Source organism: Meles meles, chromosome 11, assembly GCF_922984935.1.
Source record: "Meles meles chromosome 11, mMelMel3.1 paternal haplotype, whole genome shotgun sequence".
Classification (NCBI taxonomy): Eukaryota; Metazoa; Chordata; class Mammalia; order Carnivora; family Mustelidae; genus Meles; species Meles meles.
In genome coordinates this window covers 88,085,504-88,103,360 of record NC_060076.1, presented here as the reverse complement: position 1 = coordinate 88,103,360, position 17,857 = coordinate 88,085,504, and the positions used below count along the sequence as shown (strand labels likewise).

The 17,857-nt window shown below is 48.5% G+C and overlaps 1 protein-coding gene and 1 pseudogene across 4 annotated transcripts in view; one reads left to right on the top strand and one right to left on the bottom strand.

The window, feature by feature from the left end:
* TJP2 (tight junction protein 2) overlaps positions 1 to 17,857 on the top strand; it is a 120,654-nt gene that overhangs the window by 26,884 nt on the left and 75,913 nt on the right. The window contains exon 1 of one of the 4 annotated variants that reach the window (XM_046022060.1): positions 17,029 to 17,388. The exons of 2 other annotated variants lie outside the window; for them this stretch is intronic. In XM_046022060.1, coding sequence (XP_045878016.1) covers positions 17,329 to 17,388 — 60 coding nt within the window. In that variant the 5' untranslated portion in view covers positions 17,029 to 17,328. Of the gene's footprint in view, positions 1 to 17,028; positions 17,389 to 17,857 lie in introns of those variants that run through there. One more of the 4 variants, XM_046022056.1, reaches the window with a different exon arrangement.
* LOC123952713 lies at positions 7,647 to 8,444 on the bottom strand (annotated as a pseudogene).

Sequence of the window (17,857 nt, the reverse complement as noted above, 5' to 3'; positions counted from 1 at the left end):
TCTGGGCTGGAAAGCGCCCAGTCATCTTCGAATCCCCAGGTTCTGGATTCCTTTAGGAGGCCAATGCCTTATCCATTAGGCAACTGGGGCTTCTTCTGGATTCCTTTAAACAGGCAGGAGTATGATTAAATTTCGGCTTCAGGATTACTCATCTGTGTGCTGTACTTAACAATGTCCAGACACCTCACATTTCCAGAGACGGGCCAGATGGCCACCACTTTGTCTCGTTGATTTCACGAGTAAACCACGTGCTCTAATTTTTGTTTGGAAAACATGTCGGACTATAGCTAAAGCATTCAGTAAGAATAAACCCTCCTTATTTTTCTTTTTCTTTCACTGAAATTGGTATACCAATTTCCCAATGGAAGTTTGCTCGAATTGCTAAAATAACAAAGTCTTTATAGATAAGTATTTGGAGCAGGGCTCTTCCCTTTTAAATACTTAGGAAAATATGGAGTTATTGTCTCGATACCGACAAAACTCTTTGTCTGAATCCTTATAGATAAACAGTGAAGGTGCTTCCATCCCCGAATGCTGAAATAATTCCAAGTGATTACATTGACAGTACAAGTTTAAGGGTTAACACATTGTTTGCAAACGTTTCGGATGTTTAAGGAGGACATTAAGAATAGGATAGCTGGGCGCCTGGGCGGCTCAGTGGGTTGAGCGTCTGCCTGGGGCTCAGGTCATGATCTCAGGGTCCTGGGATCCAGCCCTACATCTCCCTGCTCCCAGCCTGCTTCTCCCTCTCCCTCTCCTGACCACTCTCCCTGCTTGTGCTCTCTCTCTCTCTCTGTCAAATAAATAAAATCTTTAAAAAAAATAGCTATACTCAGATAAATTCTGTATGTATAAGTATTTCACATTTTAACAGCAAAAACAGCACATCATTTTGAAAAAGACCCTTTCTTTCATGAATTTTAAATGTTTCATATACTCTTTTTTTTTAAAAAAAGATTTTATTTATTTATTTGACAGAGAGAGATCACAAGTAGGCAGAGAGGCAGGCAGAGAGAGAGGAGGAAGCAGGCTCCCTGTGGAGCAGAGAGCCCGATGTGGGGCTCGATCCCAGGACCCTGAGATCATGACCTGAGCCGAAGGCAGCGGCTTAATCCACTGAGCCACCCAGGTGCCCCTAAATGTTTCATATACTCTTAATAACTTCCCACAGTCGAGCAGGTAAGATAGAACATGGAAGAATATCTTACTCAGAAACTCAAGAACCAGAAACTCCCAGGCTAGCAGCTTGGCACCCTGGTCTCCAGGCCCCTGGGTTCCCAGGGAACCTTGCAGAAACATGGCAGAAACAAACGCCAGAAGTCAGTAAAGCACCGGGTGACAGAGCACAGCTGTGCCTTCAGACAGGCCTGCGTTTCAACAAGTCCCCGTTCTGCTACTTTTTCGGTTGAACCTATGACCACTTGTCGGCTGTTTCTGACCTACCCACACGGCAGGAGGGACGTGGGCAGCTTACCTAAACTCTCTGAGCCTCCGTTTCTTTATCTGTAGAATGGTGTTCTGGGTTGTATTGTGTCCCCCACAACATTCATATGTTGAAGTCCTGCCCCTCGTTACCTCAGAATGTGACCTTATCTGGAGACAGGGTCGTCAAGTTAAAGTGAGGTCCTCAGGGGGGCCCTAATCCAGTACAACGGTATCTTTATAAAACGGGGGCCATTTGGACACAAAGACAGACACACACAGAGGCAAGACAGGCGTCTCCAAGTCAAGGAGAGATGCCCAGAACAGAGCGTTCCCTCACAACCCTCAGAAGGAAACTAGTCTGCTTCCAGCCTGATTCCAGCCTTCCAGCGTCCAGGACTGAGACAGTAAATTCCCACTGTTGAAGCCAGCTGCTTTGAGGGCCTTTGTTCTGCAGCTCTAGGAAACCAATATGCTTTGGGAATATAATCAGATCTGCAGCTCATAGGGTGGGCATGAGAATTAAGTGAGACGATGCAGATAAAACATTGATCACCGTACCCACGACGCTGTAGTGAGCACTCAAAGAAACGGAAAGCTTTCATCATTACTACTACAGCTTGAGGCCTCACTTGCTACCAGAATTACAGTGGGATTCTCACCGCACCCCATAGGCTCAGCACCTCCAAGCCCTGTGCTGTAGAGTCTCTGTTCCCCAAGTTCCTTTCCCCACGTTGCCCAGGTGGCCAACAACTCTTCATCCTCACGTTACCTCTCAAGTATCACCTTCCCCAGGAGACCCCCCACCCCACCCCACGTAGTCACTGCCTCAGACCTTCTGCTCCCATCCACACAAGGGTGGATACAAGCCTCTTCACACAGAGGTAAAGTTACTGATTCCAAGTTAGACTCCCAGGTCCCCCAGGGATGATACATTCCTCTAAATTTCCCTCAGGTGGTGCTGGGTGAGATGCGCATTAAGTGTTTGAGGCAACAATCCCTTCACCACAGGTAAGGAAATGGGCCGCATATACCATCTGTGAACAAGCCCATGCTCTAAACCAGCTCTTTCTAGATTCGCGGTTCTTGAGAGGGTGGTCTGGAAACCAAGTATAGGCTGGCTGGGAACTTGTTAGAAATGCATACACCCGGGCCTCACCCCACACGGATTGAAGCAGAAACTCCGGGGGCGACCCAGGAATCTGCTTTAACAAGCCCCCGCAGGAGTTTCTGATACCCTAAAGTGCGAGCACTACTGCTGTGGGTCTGTGCCGTTCAATAGGGGGAGGTTTGCTGCTGGTGGGAGTTCCCTACATAAGCTTTAAAAAAAAAAATTATTTATTTGTCAGAGCACAATGCAGGGGGAGCAGCAGGCAAAGCAGGCAGAGGGAGAAGCAGGCTCCCTGCTGAGCAAGGAGCCCGATAAGGGACTTGATGAGGAACTCGACCCCAGGACCCTGGGATCATGCCCTGAGCTGAAGGCAGAAGCTTTCACCCCCTGAGCCACCCAGCTCTCACCCTAAGAATGCTTATAGACCGGGGAGCTTCTGGGGAGACAGGGGCAGAGGGGCTCCCAGGTATGCAGAAGTAAAAGTTGTAAGTTTTCCCCTTCAGCTGGCTTTGCTAAGCCCATATTATGGGATGGAGTCCATGCTAATCTGAGGGGCCAGACCCAGAGGTAAGGAGTGTCACCGATAGCGTGGTCATTGAGGGCCGATGTAATGCCAGTCTAGAGAGAACATGAACCAGGGTTTATTATAGAGTATTCATATTTTGTTAAAGGGGAAATCTTTCTTTTTTCAAGATTTTTATTTATGTATTTGTCAGAGAGAGAGAGCGTGCAAGCACAAGCGGGGGGGGCGGTAGGCAGAGGGAGAAGAAGGCTGCTCCGCTGAGCAGGGAGTCTGATGTGGGGCTCGATCCCAGGACCCTGGGATCATGACCTGAGCTGAAGGCAGATTCTTTTCTTTCTTTCTTTCTTTTTTTTTTTTTAATATTTTATTTATTTATTTGACAGAGAGAGAGAGAGATCACAAGTAGGCAGAGAGGCAGGCAGAGAGGGGGAGAAGCAGGCTCTCCACTGAGTGGGGAGCCTGATGCAGGGCTCCATCCCAGGACCCTGAGATCAGAACCTGAGCAGAAGTCAGATGCTTAGCTGACTAAGCCATTCAGGTACCCCCTTCCATCCCTTTCTAAATAACAGTGTCATTTGTTTAAATTTTTGCATCTATATTTTAACACACAAATGGTCCATTCACTCTGCTTAACCCATCTTACAGGTTACTAACTTACTATCTGCATCCTACATGTCTTATAAACTCTGTGAGGCTTTTATAAGCAACGTACTTCCTCATCATCTATGTGAAATAAATCTTAGGAGTTTCATCCATCTGTCCTCTATACCTCTGTACCAGTTTTTGTCCTCCATACCAGTTTTTTTTTTTTTTTAAGATTTTATTTATTTATTTGAGAGAGAGAGAGCACACGCAGGGAGGAGAGGGAGAAGCAGGCTCCCCTCCGAGCAGGGAGACTGATGCGGGGCTGGATCCCAGGACTGTGAGATCATAACCAGAGCCCAAGGTAGCTGTTCAACCAACTAAGCCATCCAGGTGCTACTCTATACCAGTTTTTACATTTTTAAAATTTTTATTTTTTAAATATTTTATTTATTTATTTGAAAGTTTGGTAGAATTCCCCCGGGAATCCGTCAGGTCCTGGGCTCTTGTTTTTTGGGAGGTTTTTGATCACTGCTTCAATCTCATTTACTAGATATCGGTCTATTCAGGTTGTCAATTTCTTCCTGGTTCAATTTTGGGAGTTTATAGTTTTCCAGGAATGCATCCATTTCATCTAGGTTGCTTAGCTTATTGGCATATAACTGTTGGTAATAATTTCTGATGATTGTTTCTATTTCCTTGGTGTTAGTTGTGATCTCTCCCTTTTCATTCATAATTTTATTAATTTGGGCTTTCTCTCTTTTCTTTTGGATTAGTGTGGCCAATGGTTTATCGATCTTATTGATTCTTTCAAAAAACCAGCTTCTAGTTTCATTGATACATTCTACTGTATCTCTGGTTTCTACCTCATTGATCTCTGCTCTAATCTTGATTATTTCCCTTCCTGTGTGTGGAGTTGGTTTGATTTGTTGTTGATTCTCCGGTTCTTTAAGGTGTAGAGACAGCTGGTGTATTCTGGATTTTTCAATTTTTTTGAGGGAGGCTTGGATGGCTATGTATTTCCCCCTTAGAACCGCCTTTGCTGTATCCCATAGGTTTTTGGACCGAAGTGTCTTCATTCTCATTGGTTTCCATGAATTGTTTAAGTTCATCTTTGATCTCCTGGTTGATCCAAGCATTCTTCAGCAAGGTGGTCTTTAGCTTCCACGTGTTTGAGTTCCTTCTGGACTTTTCCTTGTGATTGAGCTCCAGTTTCAAAGCATTGTGATCTGAGAATATGCAGGGAATAATGTCAGTCTTTTGGTATCGATTGAGTCCTGCTTTGTGACCCAGTATGTGGTCTATTCTGGAGAAGGTTCCATGTGCACTAGAGAAGAATGAGTATTCTGTTGTTTTAGGGTGGAATGTTCTGTATATGTCTATGAGGTCCATCTGGTCCAATGTTTCATTCAATGCTCTTATTTCTTTATTAATTTTCTGCTTTGATGATCTTTTTCTGAGAGAGGCATATTAAGATCTCCTACTATCAATGTATTCATAGCAATATGACTCTTTATCTTGATTAATAGTTTTCTTGTGTAATTGGGTGCTCCCATATTGGGGGCGTAGATATTTGTAATTGTTAGATCATCTTGGTGGTTATTTATTAGACACAGAGAGATCACAAGTAGGCAGAGAGAGAGAGAGGAGGAAGCAGGCTCCCCACTGAGCAGAGAGTCCGATGCAGGACTCGATCCCAGGATCCTGGGATCATGACCTGAGCCAAAGGCAGAGGCTTAACCCACTGAGCCATCCAGCTGCCCCATACCAGTTTTTTTAAAAAAGAACTTTAAACAGAAGTATTTATTCAGCAAATTATAGTATATTCATACAAATGGAATATTATGCAGTTAGAAACATGATGACTTAGATCTGTATTGCCATGAAAAGAGTCAAGCAATATTCGTATGTAGAAATAAAGGTAGCAGAAGTGCAGGCCTAGTACGGCCCCAGGTGTGCAAAGTTGTAAATGACCCCAACATGCTTATCTGCAGAGAGGCACCTGGAAGGATGCTCGTCTCGCTTCTAACCGTTTGCTCTGGATGGTGACAATGTAGTCATATTTTGCTAATTTTTCTTTTTCTTTTTGAGAGAGAGAGAGTATGGGAGCATGCACACGTGTGCACAAGCCAGGAGAGGGAGAGAGAGAATCTTAAGCACTCTCCACACTCTGGCAGAGCTCCAGCTCATGACCCTGAGGTCATGACCTGCGCCCAAAGTCAGGAGCCTGATGCTTCACTGACTGATCCACCCAGGCGCTTCGGGTTTTGCTAATGTTTTATGCTCTCCTCTATGGTTTGAGTAAATAAACAAGTATCATGTATATAAAAAGAATTGAAATACAAATGATATGTGTGTCTGCAAATGCAGGCATATGTAAATAACTACAACAAAGAGAACGATGGGACCAAATCCTTTCTTTTGTAAGCCAAAGACAGCATTCTGCAATTGGAGAGAATTATTTGCTGACCTTTTCAATGTTTTACCTGCCTTCAAAATGGTAATCTTCTTGTCTTGTGTCAGAGCATTAAAGCAATGTCCCTAGGGGCACCTGGGTGGCTTAGTCTGTTAAGCGGCTGCCTTCAGCTCGGGTCATGATCCCAGCATCCTGAGATCTAGCCCACACAGGGAGCCTGCTTCTCCCTCTCCCTCTGCTGCTCCCCCTGCTTGTGCTCTCTTGCTCACTCTCTCCTTTTCTCTCTCAAATAAATAAATCAAATCTGAAAGAAAGAGGGAGAGGGAAAGAGAGAGAGAAGGAAGGAAGAGAAAGAGAGAGAGAGAAAGAAAGGGAAGGAAGGAAGGAAGGAAGGAAGGAAGGAAGGAAGGTAGGAAAGAAGAAAACCTCCCTGATAATGAGCCTCACTTGGGGGGATGGTGCTCAAAACATCCGTTCCCATGTCCCTTCTCAGACCCTCCAAATCAGCATCTCAGGGAGAGACCTGGGAGGCCTCCGGTAATGAGAAATTGAGCAGAAGCCCCACCGGAACATAAATGTCGTGAGCCTCTTCTTCAGCTGGGTTGCGCAGCTCCTGGAAGTGCCTTTCCCAGGCCCGGAGTCCTTTGTTTCCAAGGCCTGTGCTAATTTATGACCGCCCTGGAAAACTATCTGCTTGCAGTGTTTTTCTAAGGCCCCTTTCAGGTCTGAGAATTCTCTGAAAATCTAGGAGACTCTCCAACAACTTTAATCTGTGCTGATCAGGGATACCGAAGTCTTCAAACTGGAGGGTTCTGGTGATAATGACTAAAAGCAATACCCGTGTCGCCAGAGGCCCCTCTGGTTCCCCGGGGGACCTGTGTCTCCTGTGACAGTCCCCTGGGCCCCTCTCACCTCAGGTTCCCTCCCTTGTCTAATGAGATGAGGGCCTTTTTACGCAGTCCAATTTTTAACCTAATAAAGTGTTTTTTCTTTTTTTTTTTAAAGATTTATTTATTTGACAGATAGAGATTACAAGTAGGCAAGTAGGCAGAGAGGCAGGCAGAGAGAGAGAGAGGAGGAAGCAGGCTCCCAGCAAAGCAGAGAGCCCGATGCGGGGCTCGATCCCAGGACGCTGGGATCATGACCTGAGCCGAAGGCAGAGGCTTTAACCCGCTGAGCCACCCAGGCGCCCCTAAAGTGTTTTTTCTTTTTTTTTTTTTTAAATATTTTTTATTTATTTGACAGAGAGAAATCACAACTAGGCAGAGAGGCAGGCAGAGAGAGAGGAGGAAGCAGGCTCCCTGCAGAGCAGAGAGCCTGATGTGGGGCTCGATCCCAGGACTCTGGGATCATGACCCGAGCCGAAGGCAGAGGCTTTAACCCGCTGAGCCACCCAGGCGCCCCTAAAGTGTTTTTTCTTAAAGTACTTGTTTAGGGAAAGGGTGTGTGGAGTGTGGTTAGGCACCAGATTATAATGTGTATCAAGGATTCTCACGAACTAGCTCATGGCTGGAGTCAGATGCATTGTGACATTTACCTTTTTTCCTTTTTTTCTGGGCGGGGGAGGGGGAAAGAGCTTTTTATTACTTTTATGTACAGAAAATCCAACAGCATACACTCAGCCCGGTTCGCTGACCAGTTCTTTAGCCTTTGCCTTTTCCACCTTGGCAATGGGAGCCACCGACTTTGGACCCGGGAGGTTGCCTTCCCAGGGATGACAGATGTCATTGTATCCATCACTGTCATCGGTCCTGACGGCTTCCCCTGGCTTAGCCGGAGCTCCTCTGTCTTTCCAGTTAACCTGTGTGAAGGCAACAGTAGTGCAGGTCTTCCTGGGCCCCAGCCTGGCCTTCCCCAGCTCTGTCCCCATCTCAGGACACAGGGCAGGTGGGAAGACAGCCAGCTCAGTGGGGTCCACCGCGGGGACAGTCACTGCTGGCTGAGCCGTCTTGTTTTCCACCAAGGTGGGGACAGTATTAACCCAAGCTCAAAGGACAGGCAGCCTCTTAGTGGGGACCGTCTCTTGGCCGGCAGCTTTCTGCTCAGTCTGGGCCAACAGTCTCTGCTGCTTCTGTCCCCTTGTCTCTGGTCAGCATCTGTGGGCCAGTCTCAGCAGCTGAGTCGCTGTGTGGCGGTCCCCGGCCTGGGCGAACTGGCTCATGGCGGGAGGCACTTGGAGATGTTTACAGAGACTCGCCCTTTGTCTGCTGCAGCCAGGTGTGGTGGGGCCCTTTGACAAAGCCGGTGAGGTCCCTTTTCGGTGAGATGTCCTGTCGGATACCCAAAGTCTTGGGCCTTTTCTCAGACAGGGGAGTGAGCACCTTCTTGGCCTCCCGCTTCTTCACGACAGAGACCACTTTCTTCCCCTTAGCCGCCTTTCCTTTTGGCATCTTGGAGGAGAGAGCTGGGATGTTTACCTTATTGCATGGGAAGAGTTTCACAAACATGATTCCCCAGCCCCTGGTTGAGCAAAACCCCTCGAGTTCTGTTAAAAGGAGCCATAAAGAACACAGCAGTAGCCGCACCAAAACCGCACCCAGCCCTGACTCCGTGTGCTTGTCCCGCTGCGGTGGAGGCGGTGGACACCGCCCGGGAGCACTGGCGAGGATGGGCGTCCATCCAGCAGACCTGTGTCTGGAGTCTCCTCCGCTTTCTACTGGAAGGGACCTCGGCAGTAGCTGTGTTCCCCTCGCCAAAGCGGAGTTTCTGTGTCGGCAAAGCGCGATGATCCCAAATACAGCACATACCGAGGCGGGTGCTCTGAGGACTTACACGAAATGAGTTAAAATAGTTTTTGAAAGATGATGTGTTCAATCCATTTTTGTTTATCAGGGTTTCTGGTGTTTTTTTGTTTGTTTGTTTTTTAAGGTTTTATTTATTTTTTATTTTTTTAATTTTTAAAATATTTTGTTTATTTATTTGGCAGAGAGAGACACAGTGAGAGAGGGCACACGAGCGGAGGAGGCAGAAGAGAGAGATGCAGGCTTTCCCCTGAGCAGGGAGCCTGATGCGGGGCTTGATCCTAGGACCCTGGGATCATGACCTGGGCTGAAGACAGACGCTTAATGACGGAGCCACCCAGGAGCCCCAAGGCTTTATTTTTTTAAGTAATCTCTATACCCAGTGTGGGGCTCGAACTCAAGACCCCGAGATCAAGAGCTGCTCACACCCTCTACCGACTGCGCCAGCCAGGCACCCCTTTTGGTGCTGTTTTTAAATGTTTTTTGTTTTTGTTTTTTTAAAGATTTTATTTATTTGACAGACAGAGATTACAAGTAGACAGAGAGGCAGGCAGAGAGAGGGGAAGGGAAGCAGGCTTCCCGCTAAGCAGAGAGCCCTACGACGACGTGGGGCTCCATCCCAGGACCCTGGGATCATGACCTGAGCCAAAGGCAGAGGCTTAACCCACTGAGCCACGCAGGCGCCCCTGCTGGTGCTGTTTTTAATGGAGGATTAACAAGTGGATCTGTCCCCGGAAAGAGTGTGGATTTTGTATACTCTGCAGTATAAACAGAAGTTCGGTAAACCCTGCCCCTGAGGCCCCAGGGCACCCTGCCAGGAGGGGAGGTTCCTCCAGGGTGGGGAGCACTCTCCCTGGCAGGACCTGTCTAGACCCAACTGTGCTTTGAAAGGTGCTTCTAGGATCTCCAGGCCCAGAGCTGGATTGTGCCCTGTCTCGACCCCGTCCAGCAGGCTGAGTATACCTTGACCTTGCCTGCCAGCCTGAGCGCACTCAGACCATCCCAGTGTCGTGGGAGCCTGCACGGGAGCCTGGCATCACGTGGTCCGCCAGCTCTATCCGCAGTCCCAGGCCAGGGCCTCCTCAGACGCGTCACCCCCCGGCCCGCAGCTGACTCTGAGGGGCACAGCCAATTCTTCTGTCAGTTTGCAGCCAGCTCAACCCATCATGCCCAGAAATTTGCCGGGAGGGAGGAAACATCAGGAGGAAGAGCTGGGGTTTGGGATTTGTGCCAATGGCAGAAAGAGGAGAGGGTGAACTGAAAGCCGCCGTCCACTGAGAACTGAGAATTTTCTCCCCCTAAAGTCTGATGCTTCGATCACTTTGGCACTCACTCCGTTTCATCTTTTCATTGTAGTAACAACAACATCCCCACCAGTGTCTTGCCAGTTTAATAATAATACTACTAAAGGTAAAAAGGGTGAGCCGTGGCTCCTGGGGTCCTTTGCTGTCTGGGGCTGTGGGTCCTCTCTAGGCTTCCCTCAGCCCAGACACACCACCCCCGCCTTTTCACACCCCTGCCCTCCGCTCTCTGAAACGTCCGCTTCGTGGTGAACAAAGCACTCGGCTGGACCCGTGTCCCTGCTTTAACTTAAATTTGACTCTCTCCTGAGGGCATCCCTTTCTGTTGCCTCCTCTAGGGATGCTGCCTTCTTTAGAGAGAGAGAGAAATCGGAGCAGAAGCTGGCTCTGTGGTCCAGGCAGAGAAGCTCCAACAAAGGCTCGAGGGCAGAACTGCGCTTGGCAGGGTCTGGAGAGCAACAGAGAACGTCCAGTGTGACTCCAGGACGAGAGCTTGGGAGAGAGCAGGATGAGCTGAGTTTGGAGCCGGCAGCCCGTTCAGGTCGACTTGGAGGCTGTCTTAGGCAGCTTGTGCTCTGTAACAAAATGCCATAGACTGGGTGGGGTTTTTCCTCACAGTTCTGGGGACTACAAGTCCAAGATCAAGGTGCTGACAGATTTGGTTCTTGGTGGGGCCCCTCCTCCATGTGTCCTCCCCACGTGGTCTTTCCTAGGACCATGAGTCTGGAGAGAGAGCTCTCTCTTCCTCTTACAAGACCACAGATCTCATGATGAGGTTCCTACTCTCATGACCTAATCTAAACCGAATCCCCCCCACAAAAGCCCATCTCCAGATATCACCACATTGGACATTAGGGCTTCAACTCCTTTGGGGGGCTGGGAGGGACACAAACATTCAGCCATAACGCAGGCAATAACAGGAAGTCTGGATTGGCAACATTTTGAGGGTTTAAAGGATAGACTTATGAGATCTGATTTGCCTCATGAAAAGATCATTCTGGCTGTTGGGGAAGATTGGGAGAGGCAAGGTTAAATATAGGGAGATAGCAAAGAGGCCAAGTCCTGGAGGAAGAGAAAGTTTCTAAGATTAAAACATAATTTAAAAAAAAAGATTATTTATTTGAGAGAGAGAGAGGGGGAGAGTATAAGCTCATGAGAGCCCATGATTTGGTTGGGGGGGAGCAGAGGGAGAGGGAGAGAGAGAATCTCAAGCAGTCTCCCCTGCTCAGCATGGGGCCCAGCTCAGGACTCAATGTGCTAGACTCTGAGATCGTGACTGAGCAGAAATCAAGAATCAGATGCTTGGGTGTCTGGGTGGCTTAGTGGGTTAAGCCTCTCCTTCAGCTCGGGTCGTGGTCTAATGGTCCTGGGATCAAGCCCCGCATCTAGGCTCTCTGCTCGGCAGGAAACCTACTTCCCCCTCTCTCTCTGCCTGCCTCTCTGCCTACTTGTGATCTCTCTCTCTCTCTGTCAAATAAAAATATAAAATCTTAAAAAAAAAAAAACGAATCAGATGCTTAACTGAGTCACCCAGGCACCTCAAAACATGTAATTTATTTTTTAAAGATTTTATTTATTTATTTGACAGACAGAGATCACAAGTGGGCAGAGAGGCAGGCAGAGAGAGAGGAGGAAGCAGGCTCCCCGCCGAGCAGAGAGCCCGATGTGGGGCTCGATCCCAGGACCGGAGCTGAAGGCAGAGTCTTTAACCCACTTAGCCACCCAGGCGCCCCGCACTCCTCTTTTCATTTGTGGGATTCTAAGTGCTGGAGGCTACCTTGAAAATAATTTGCTCCCTTTGCAATGTGCACCAATCTATGACTATTACACTTGAAGTGGACTTTGTTCCATATTATCACATTTATAGGCGCGTCATAGATCTGGATGAGGAGAATCTCAATCATAACTCTGTTTTTCTGTGGGGTTTGGCGGTCATGAGAGAATATATGGCACTAGGCACGGTTCCATACCAGGTGCTTTCACTAGAGACTTAGGAATTGGGATACTGGGGCGCCTGGGTGGCTCAGTGGGCTAAAGCCTCTGCCTTCGGCTCAGGTCATGATCCCAGGGTCCTGGGATCGAGCCCCGCATTGGGCTCTCTGCTTCGCAGAGAGCCTGCTTCCTCCTCTCTCTCTGCCTGCCTCTCTGTCTACTTGTGATTTCTCTCTGTCAAATAAATAAAAAAAAAAAAAAAAAAAAAAGGAATTGGGATACTTAGGGTAACTAGTCACCCTGACCCTCTCCTGCACCCCCCTCCCCAAAGAGAAGACTTTAACAAACTTTGAAAGTGAACAAGAGTGATATTAAATAAGAAAAAGGGAAGGCATGAAGGACAGAGCAGAACTTTCCATGCCTTTCTCCTGGATGTTCCTTTAGGGCCTGGGGCAGGTGCTGATGGAAGGAGTCTTCTCAGTGAACATGCACAGTTAGTGGGATGGCTATGTGTGGACTGAGAAGGGTGGGGGAGGCCAGCAGAAAAGAGGCCACTGTAGGGGAGGTGAGGGCAGGCCAGGCCTTTCTCCCGACAGGTGCCCCTCCCTGGGGCAGAGTGTTAACTGCGGCCTCTGCACGTTAGTCATACTGTACTTGGGCAACTCTCCCGCCCTCTCATCATTTGTTTACTTGGTGATGTCTTCGTCACACTGGGAGCCAGGCCCCCAGTATGTAGTGTCTTTGTCTTCTCCGTATGTGCCCCAGGGTACGTGCGAGGCGCTCAGGAAATGCTTGTTGCGGAAAAGTGGCTCCATGATTGCAGTCACCCTTTCTGTGTGGAGGCTGACTAAACCGCTCAGTCACCCTGTCAGCTTTTCGACGTCGGATCCCTTTATTCCCGCTTAATGACACTTCATAACCGTGCTACAAATATATTTGTGTATATGCACATATACGTGTGTGTCTGTGTGTCTGTGTGTGTGTGTGTAGCCAAATCTTAACATTCTTGGGGAAATTTGATGAAAACTGTTTAGTTAATCACATTGATTTGAGGTCTTCTGACCAACTTGTTACAAAGATCTTATACATTGTAATGCATACTGAAAAGTATTGAAAAACTGTCCCTTACACAAACAGCATGGTACAAACAATATATAATTGGAAAAGAGACACAGTCCTATCCTGTCCTATCCTGTCATCAGATCATGTTCCCATTTGCTTTCCAATTCATTTATATGGTTTTCATAGTTTCTTCATTGTCATCGTAGGGTAGATAAGATTGTGTTCTTTTTCCTTGGTTATTATATCATTATTCTACTTGTTGCCAGACAGACTTGTAATTTTAAACGATAGCTTGCTGTGCCAATTCGGTCGATCTGCTGTAATTCAGGAGCCCTCTCTTGTTGGACATGGATGGTTTCCGTCCTTTGTTATCACGAGTTGGTGTCCAGGGAAGTGCCTCACGTCCCCGTCAGCCACGGGAGTCGGACCTCCAGTCTCATCTTCCCACGGAAACAGCTCCGGCCACGATGAGCACTGGTTCTCTTCTTGGTGATCATCTTCTATTCTTACCTTAACTGACCTCCTCATTGGTGCCTGCTGTTGGCTAGTCTCCCCTGCTTGAAATTCACTCTTCCTTTGACTTTGTGGATACTGCTCTAGAGAGGGTTTTCTTCCCTTTTCCTCTTTGGTCTCTGCTCAGGGGATTTGAGCTTGCCCCTAATATTGGCATTTCCAGAGATGGATCCTATCTTTTTTTTTTTTTTTTTTTGCCTGTCATAATAAAGGTTATTATGAAAACAGGCTGCGTGGGTCCTATCTTCAATCCTCTTTTGCTTCCATCTACGTAGTGTCTCTGAATAGTCTCACTTCCTTCCCGGACTTCAGCTTTCTTGATACACTGACAATTCTCAGATCTCTTCCTCCATCCCAGAGCTCTCTACCCAAGGACTCATCAGTGACTAGTGCATAGCAGACAAGTGAACGTCTCCACCTGCATGACCCATAGCCTTTGAAACTCAGTCAGTCCTTAACTAAACTCACCATCTTTCCTCAGGCCCCTCCCATGATCTGCTCCCACTGCTGCGTTCTCCACTAGAGATACCGTCATCTACTCAGTTAAGCCAGAAACCTGAGAGTCACCTTAGACTCACTTCCCTCTTCCTTACATCGTTTGTAATCAGGCAGTCACCCAGCCTGCTGATTACACTCCCTTAATTTCTGAGAAGTGGCTCCTTTTTGTCTAGCACTGCCTGATAGCCATGTCATCTCTCACCTGCCTTCCCACAAAAAAATGCGTTTTTTTTTTTTTGCTGGTCTTTTCATGCTTACTGACACCCCTCACCCCACTCCCACTTGCCACATTCATTTTCCTCCAGAAGCTGACAGAGTGATCTTTATACAATGCCAGTCTAATCCCACTTCTACGGTGTTCACAGGACAATACAGCCACTGCCTGCCTGGGCAACCTCACTTCCTGGCCCTGAAGAGCGAGTCTGTGTCCCTTCGTTCCTTGTTTCTCCATTTGTATTTATTCCCTTCACCTAGAAAGCTTTCCCTCCCTTTCTGTCTCCAAAACTCATTCCTGGAACCAACCCCATGTCTGGAAAGTCTTCCCCGAACCACATCTGGGTGAAGAACCCCTCCCCAAAGTCCCCTGAGTTTTCCAGAAATCCCAGCACTTACAGTTTTTTATTACTTACTGAGTGTCTGCTGTAATGGACTGAGATCCCCAGAGTGGGAGCCTGCCTAAGTCTTTTGTCAGGGGGTTTGACGTCATAGAAGCAGTTCAGTGATCGTTTGATAGAATTTCTTTGGAGAAACAAATTCTGGGAGTGGGGTTCAACTCTGCAACCCACATGTGAAAAATATGTACTGTTAATTCCTTCTCCACAAAGTTTATTTATAACTGCCACCAGCAATGCTAATGGACGAACTGAACCATGTTTTTCTTTTCTTTTTTTTTTTTAAAGATTTTATTTATTTATTTGACAGACAGAGATCACAAGTAGATAGAGAGGCAGGCAGAGAGAGAGAGGAAGGGAAGCAGTCTCCCTGCTGAGCAGAGAGCCCCATGTGGGGCTCGATCCCAGGACCCTGAGATCATGACCTGAGCCAAAGGCAGCGGCTTAACCCACTGAGCCACCCAGGCGCCCTGAACCATGTTTTTCAACAACTATTTATTGTTAATCTGTGGCAGCCACTGTGGCAGAAGAGGAGTATTTCCAGTATGAGACTATTTTAGTATTTGGAGCAGTGCAGTCCAGTAGAGCTTTGTGCAGTGGTAGAAACACTCCATGTCCGTGCTGTCCGGGATGGTAGGCATTAGCTGCAGGTAGCTACTGAGCACTGGAGATGCGACTGATGGGACTAAGAAACTGAAATTGTCATTTCCTTTAATTTCAGTTAATTTAAATTGAAATGTATTAAATACCTACACGTGGGAAGTGGTTATCATACCGGACAGTGCATCTCTAGAGAGAAAAAGGAAATCATTCCGCAGATGTTAGTGCTACATTCTGGATTCCTTTCTTCCTTTTTAAATGCTAATGAAAGCTCACATCACTAAGGTGTGACCAGTTCACAAAGGCTATCACTGTTATTGTTTGTCAGCACTACCTAATTTGGGAAACATTTTTTAAATCGGTGCATAGGTCAGGAGAGTAACACCTTACATCAGGAATACTACCCAAGCATCTAGGTCTGGAGGCTTGAAGGGATGTGGGAAATGTTACTCACAGTGCTTTTTATCCAGAGGCAAACACTTAGCTACCCCAAAGGAGGCCAGAAGCCTAACACTTTCAGAGCGGCATCTGCTGGACTTGTTTTTCCACATAAACTGCCAAGCTTGTTTTGATTAGGCAGGAAGTGAAGCAATTTTTCAGGGAGAGAGCCCAGCATCTGCATCTCGTCAGCGGGTTAGACCAGACCTTTTACCTCTTACCTTCCACATGTGAGCCTAGGTGGAGTTTTGCTTTAAGGGAAAGCAATTTTAAGGGAAGAGCAGGGTGGTTCCCTTAGATTTCAAACCCCAAATTATTTATATTACATGCATATAATATAAATAAATAAATAAATATATATATATATATATATTTAAAAGATCTTATTTATTTGACAGAGAGAGAGAGAGGGAACACAAGCGGGGTTGAGGGTGGGAGAGGGAGAAGCAGTCTTCCCACCGACCAGGGAGCGGGATCCCAGGACCTTGGGATCATGACCTGAGCAGAAGACAGAAGTTTAACATCTGAGCCACCCAGGCGCCCCCCAAATTATATTGTTCATCAGGCAAAACATCACCTGTTTTGAGTCTCCGAATAATTTACCTGCCCCTAAAGTAAGGAAACTTTTACTTCTCTTATGCAGTTCTTTGTTCATAGGCCTCTAAAACGAGTAAACGTACCGAGTCGAATTAATTAGTAAATTCTACTGGATAAACATTTGTGACCTACAGTTGCCTTTTAAAAGCTGACGATGAGAGGCGTTCGTCTTTTTACTGGAATTGTTGGAAATGTGTCAAAGAGATAACCTCGAGTATTTCTTCCTCGAAGTCATGTTTTATTTAACACGAACATCCCAGCACCCTCGGAATTCGGGTCATCAGGAGCTGAGCTGAGAAAAGTGGGGTACAGTGCCGTGTATGTGTTGGCTGGCTGGGCAGGCCTCTAGGCAGGGCAGAAAACTTTGGGGTTTCCCCTCTTCTTCCTCTCGGAAGAGTGCTAAAGAGGCGCCGCAAACCTCTCCAAAAAGTGTTCCTACCGGATGCGCAAGCGGCGGAAGGCAGAGCCTCGGGACCGACGGGCCGGCCGCAAGCTGCGTGCTGCCCGCCCAGCGCTTCCCCGCGCGCGCCCGGAGCCGGAGCCAGACCTAGACCTGCGGGCCTAGAGCGCGCCGCGGAGCGAACCATCGCGCCGCCTGGGGCGGGGGGCAGGGCGCGGGGGCCGCGGGCCGCTCGCACCTCGGCGTCCCCCCGCCGCCGCCGCCGCCCCCTCCCGCCCCTGCCGGAAGTCGCCTGTGAAGCGGCCGGTCGCGGGGGCGTCGGGGATTGGCCCTGTGAGCCCCCCCCGCACCCCCCGGCCGCGCGGGGGTGGTAGCGGCCCGTTTGAGAGTTTCCCGGGTCCCGCGGCCGGCGCAGAGGCGCGGCGCTGCACTGCGCTGCGGCGGGGGGCGGGCGGCCGGAGGAGGGACAAAGGGTGCGCCCCGCGGGCGGGTCGTCCGGCAGCCCAGGCTTGGGGTCCGAGGACGGATCGTCTACGCGGACAACGAGGAGGAGCGGAGCCCAAGCGGGACTTGCGCCCGAGATGCCGGTGCGAGGAGATCGCGGCTTTCCACCGCGGCGGGAGCTGTCAGGTTGGCTCCGTGTAAGTGCCCTCTCGAGTCCGCCCGGTTGGGAGAAGGGTCTCGGGGAATGAGCGTGGGAGCGCGTGGTGGGCTTCCCGGCGCGCGCTAGGTAGCTGCTACCCTCCCACCTGAAGGTGAGGCCGAGGGCAGGGGGTAGATTTCAGCGACCGGGCGGCGGCTCATGGCCTCCGAGACTCCTGGATCCTTTTCTCTCCTCTCTGAAGTCGCTCGGGTTTCCGATTAAGCCTCCAGGAGGGTAGGGGAAACTCGTGAACTCCGTCCGGGATCTCTGCCACCTTGAAGGCATCTCGTCCTGCCTGATGGGGAGCTGCTGCGTGCCTTTGTGTTTTCCTTCTGTTGGAAGCCACGGACTCTGCTTGATGCAAAGTTACAGGCATGTGTGTGTGAGACAACTCTGACAACTCTTTGGAGACCGGGAGCCTCATTTCCCCTTTCAATCAGCTGCCTCTGTGATGCAAGTAAAAGTTG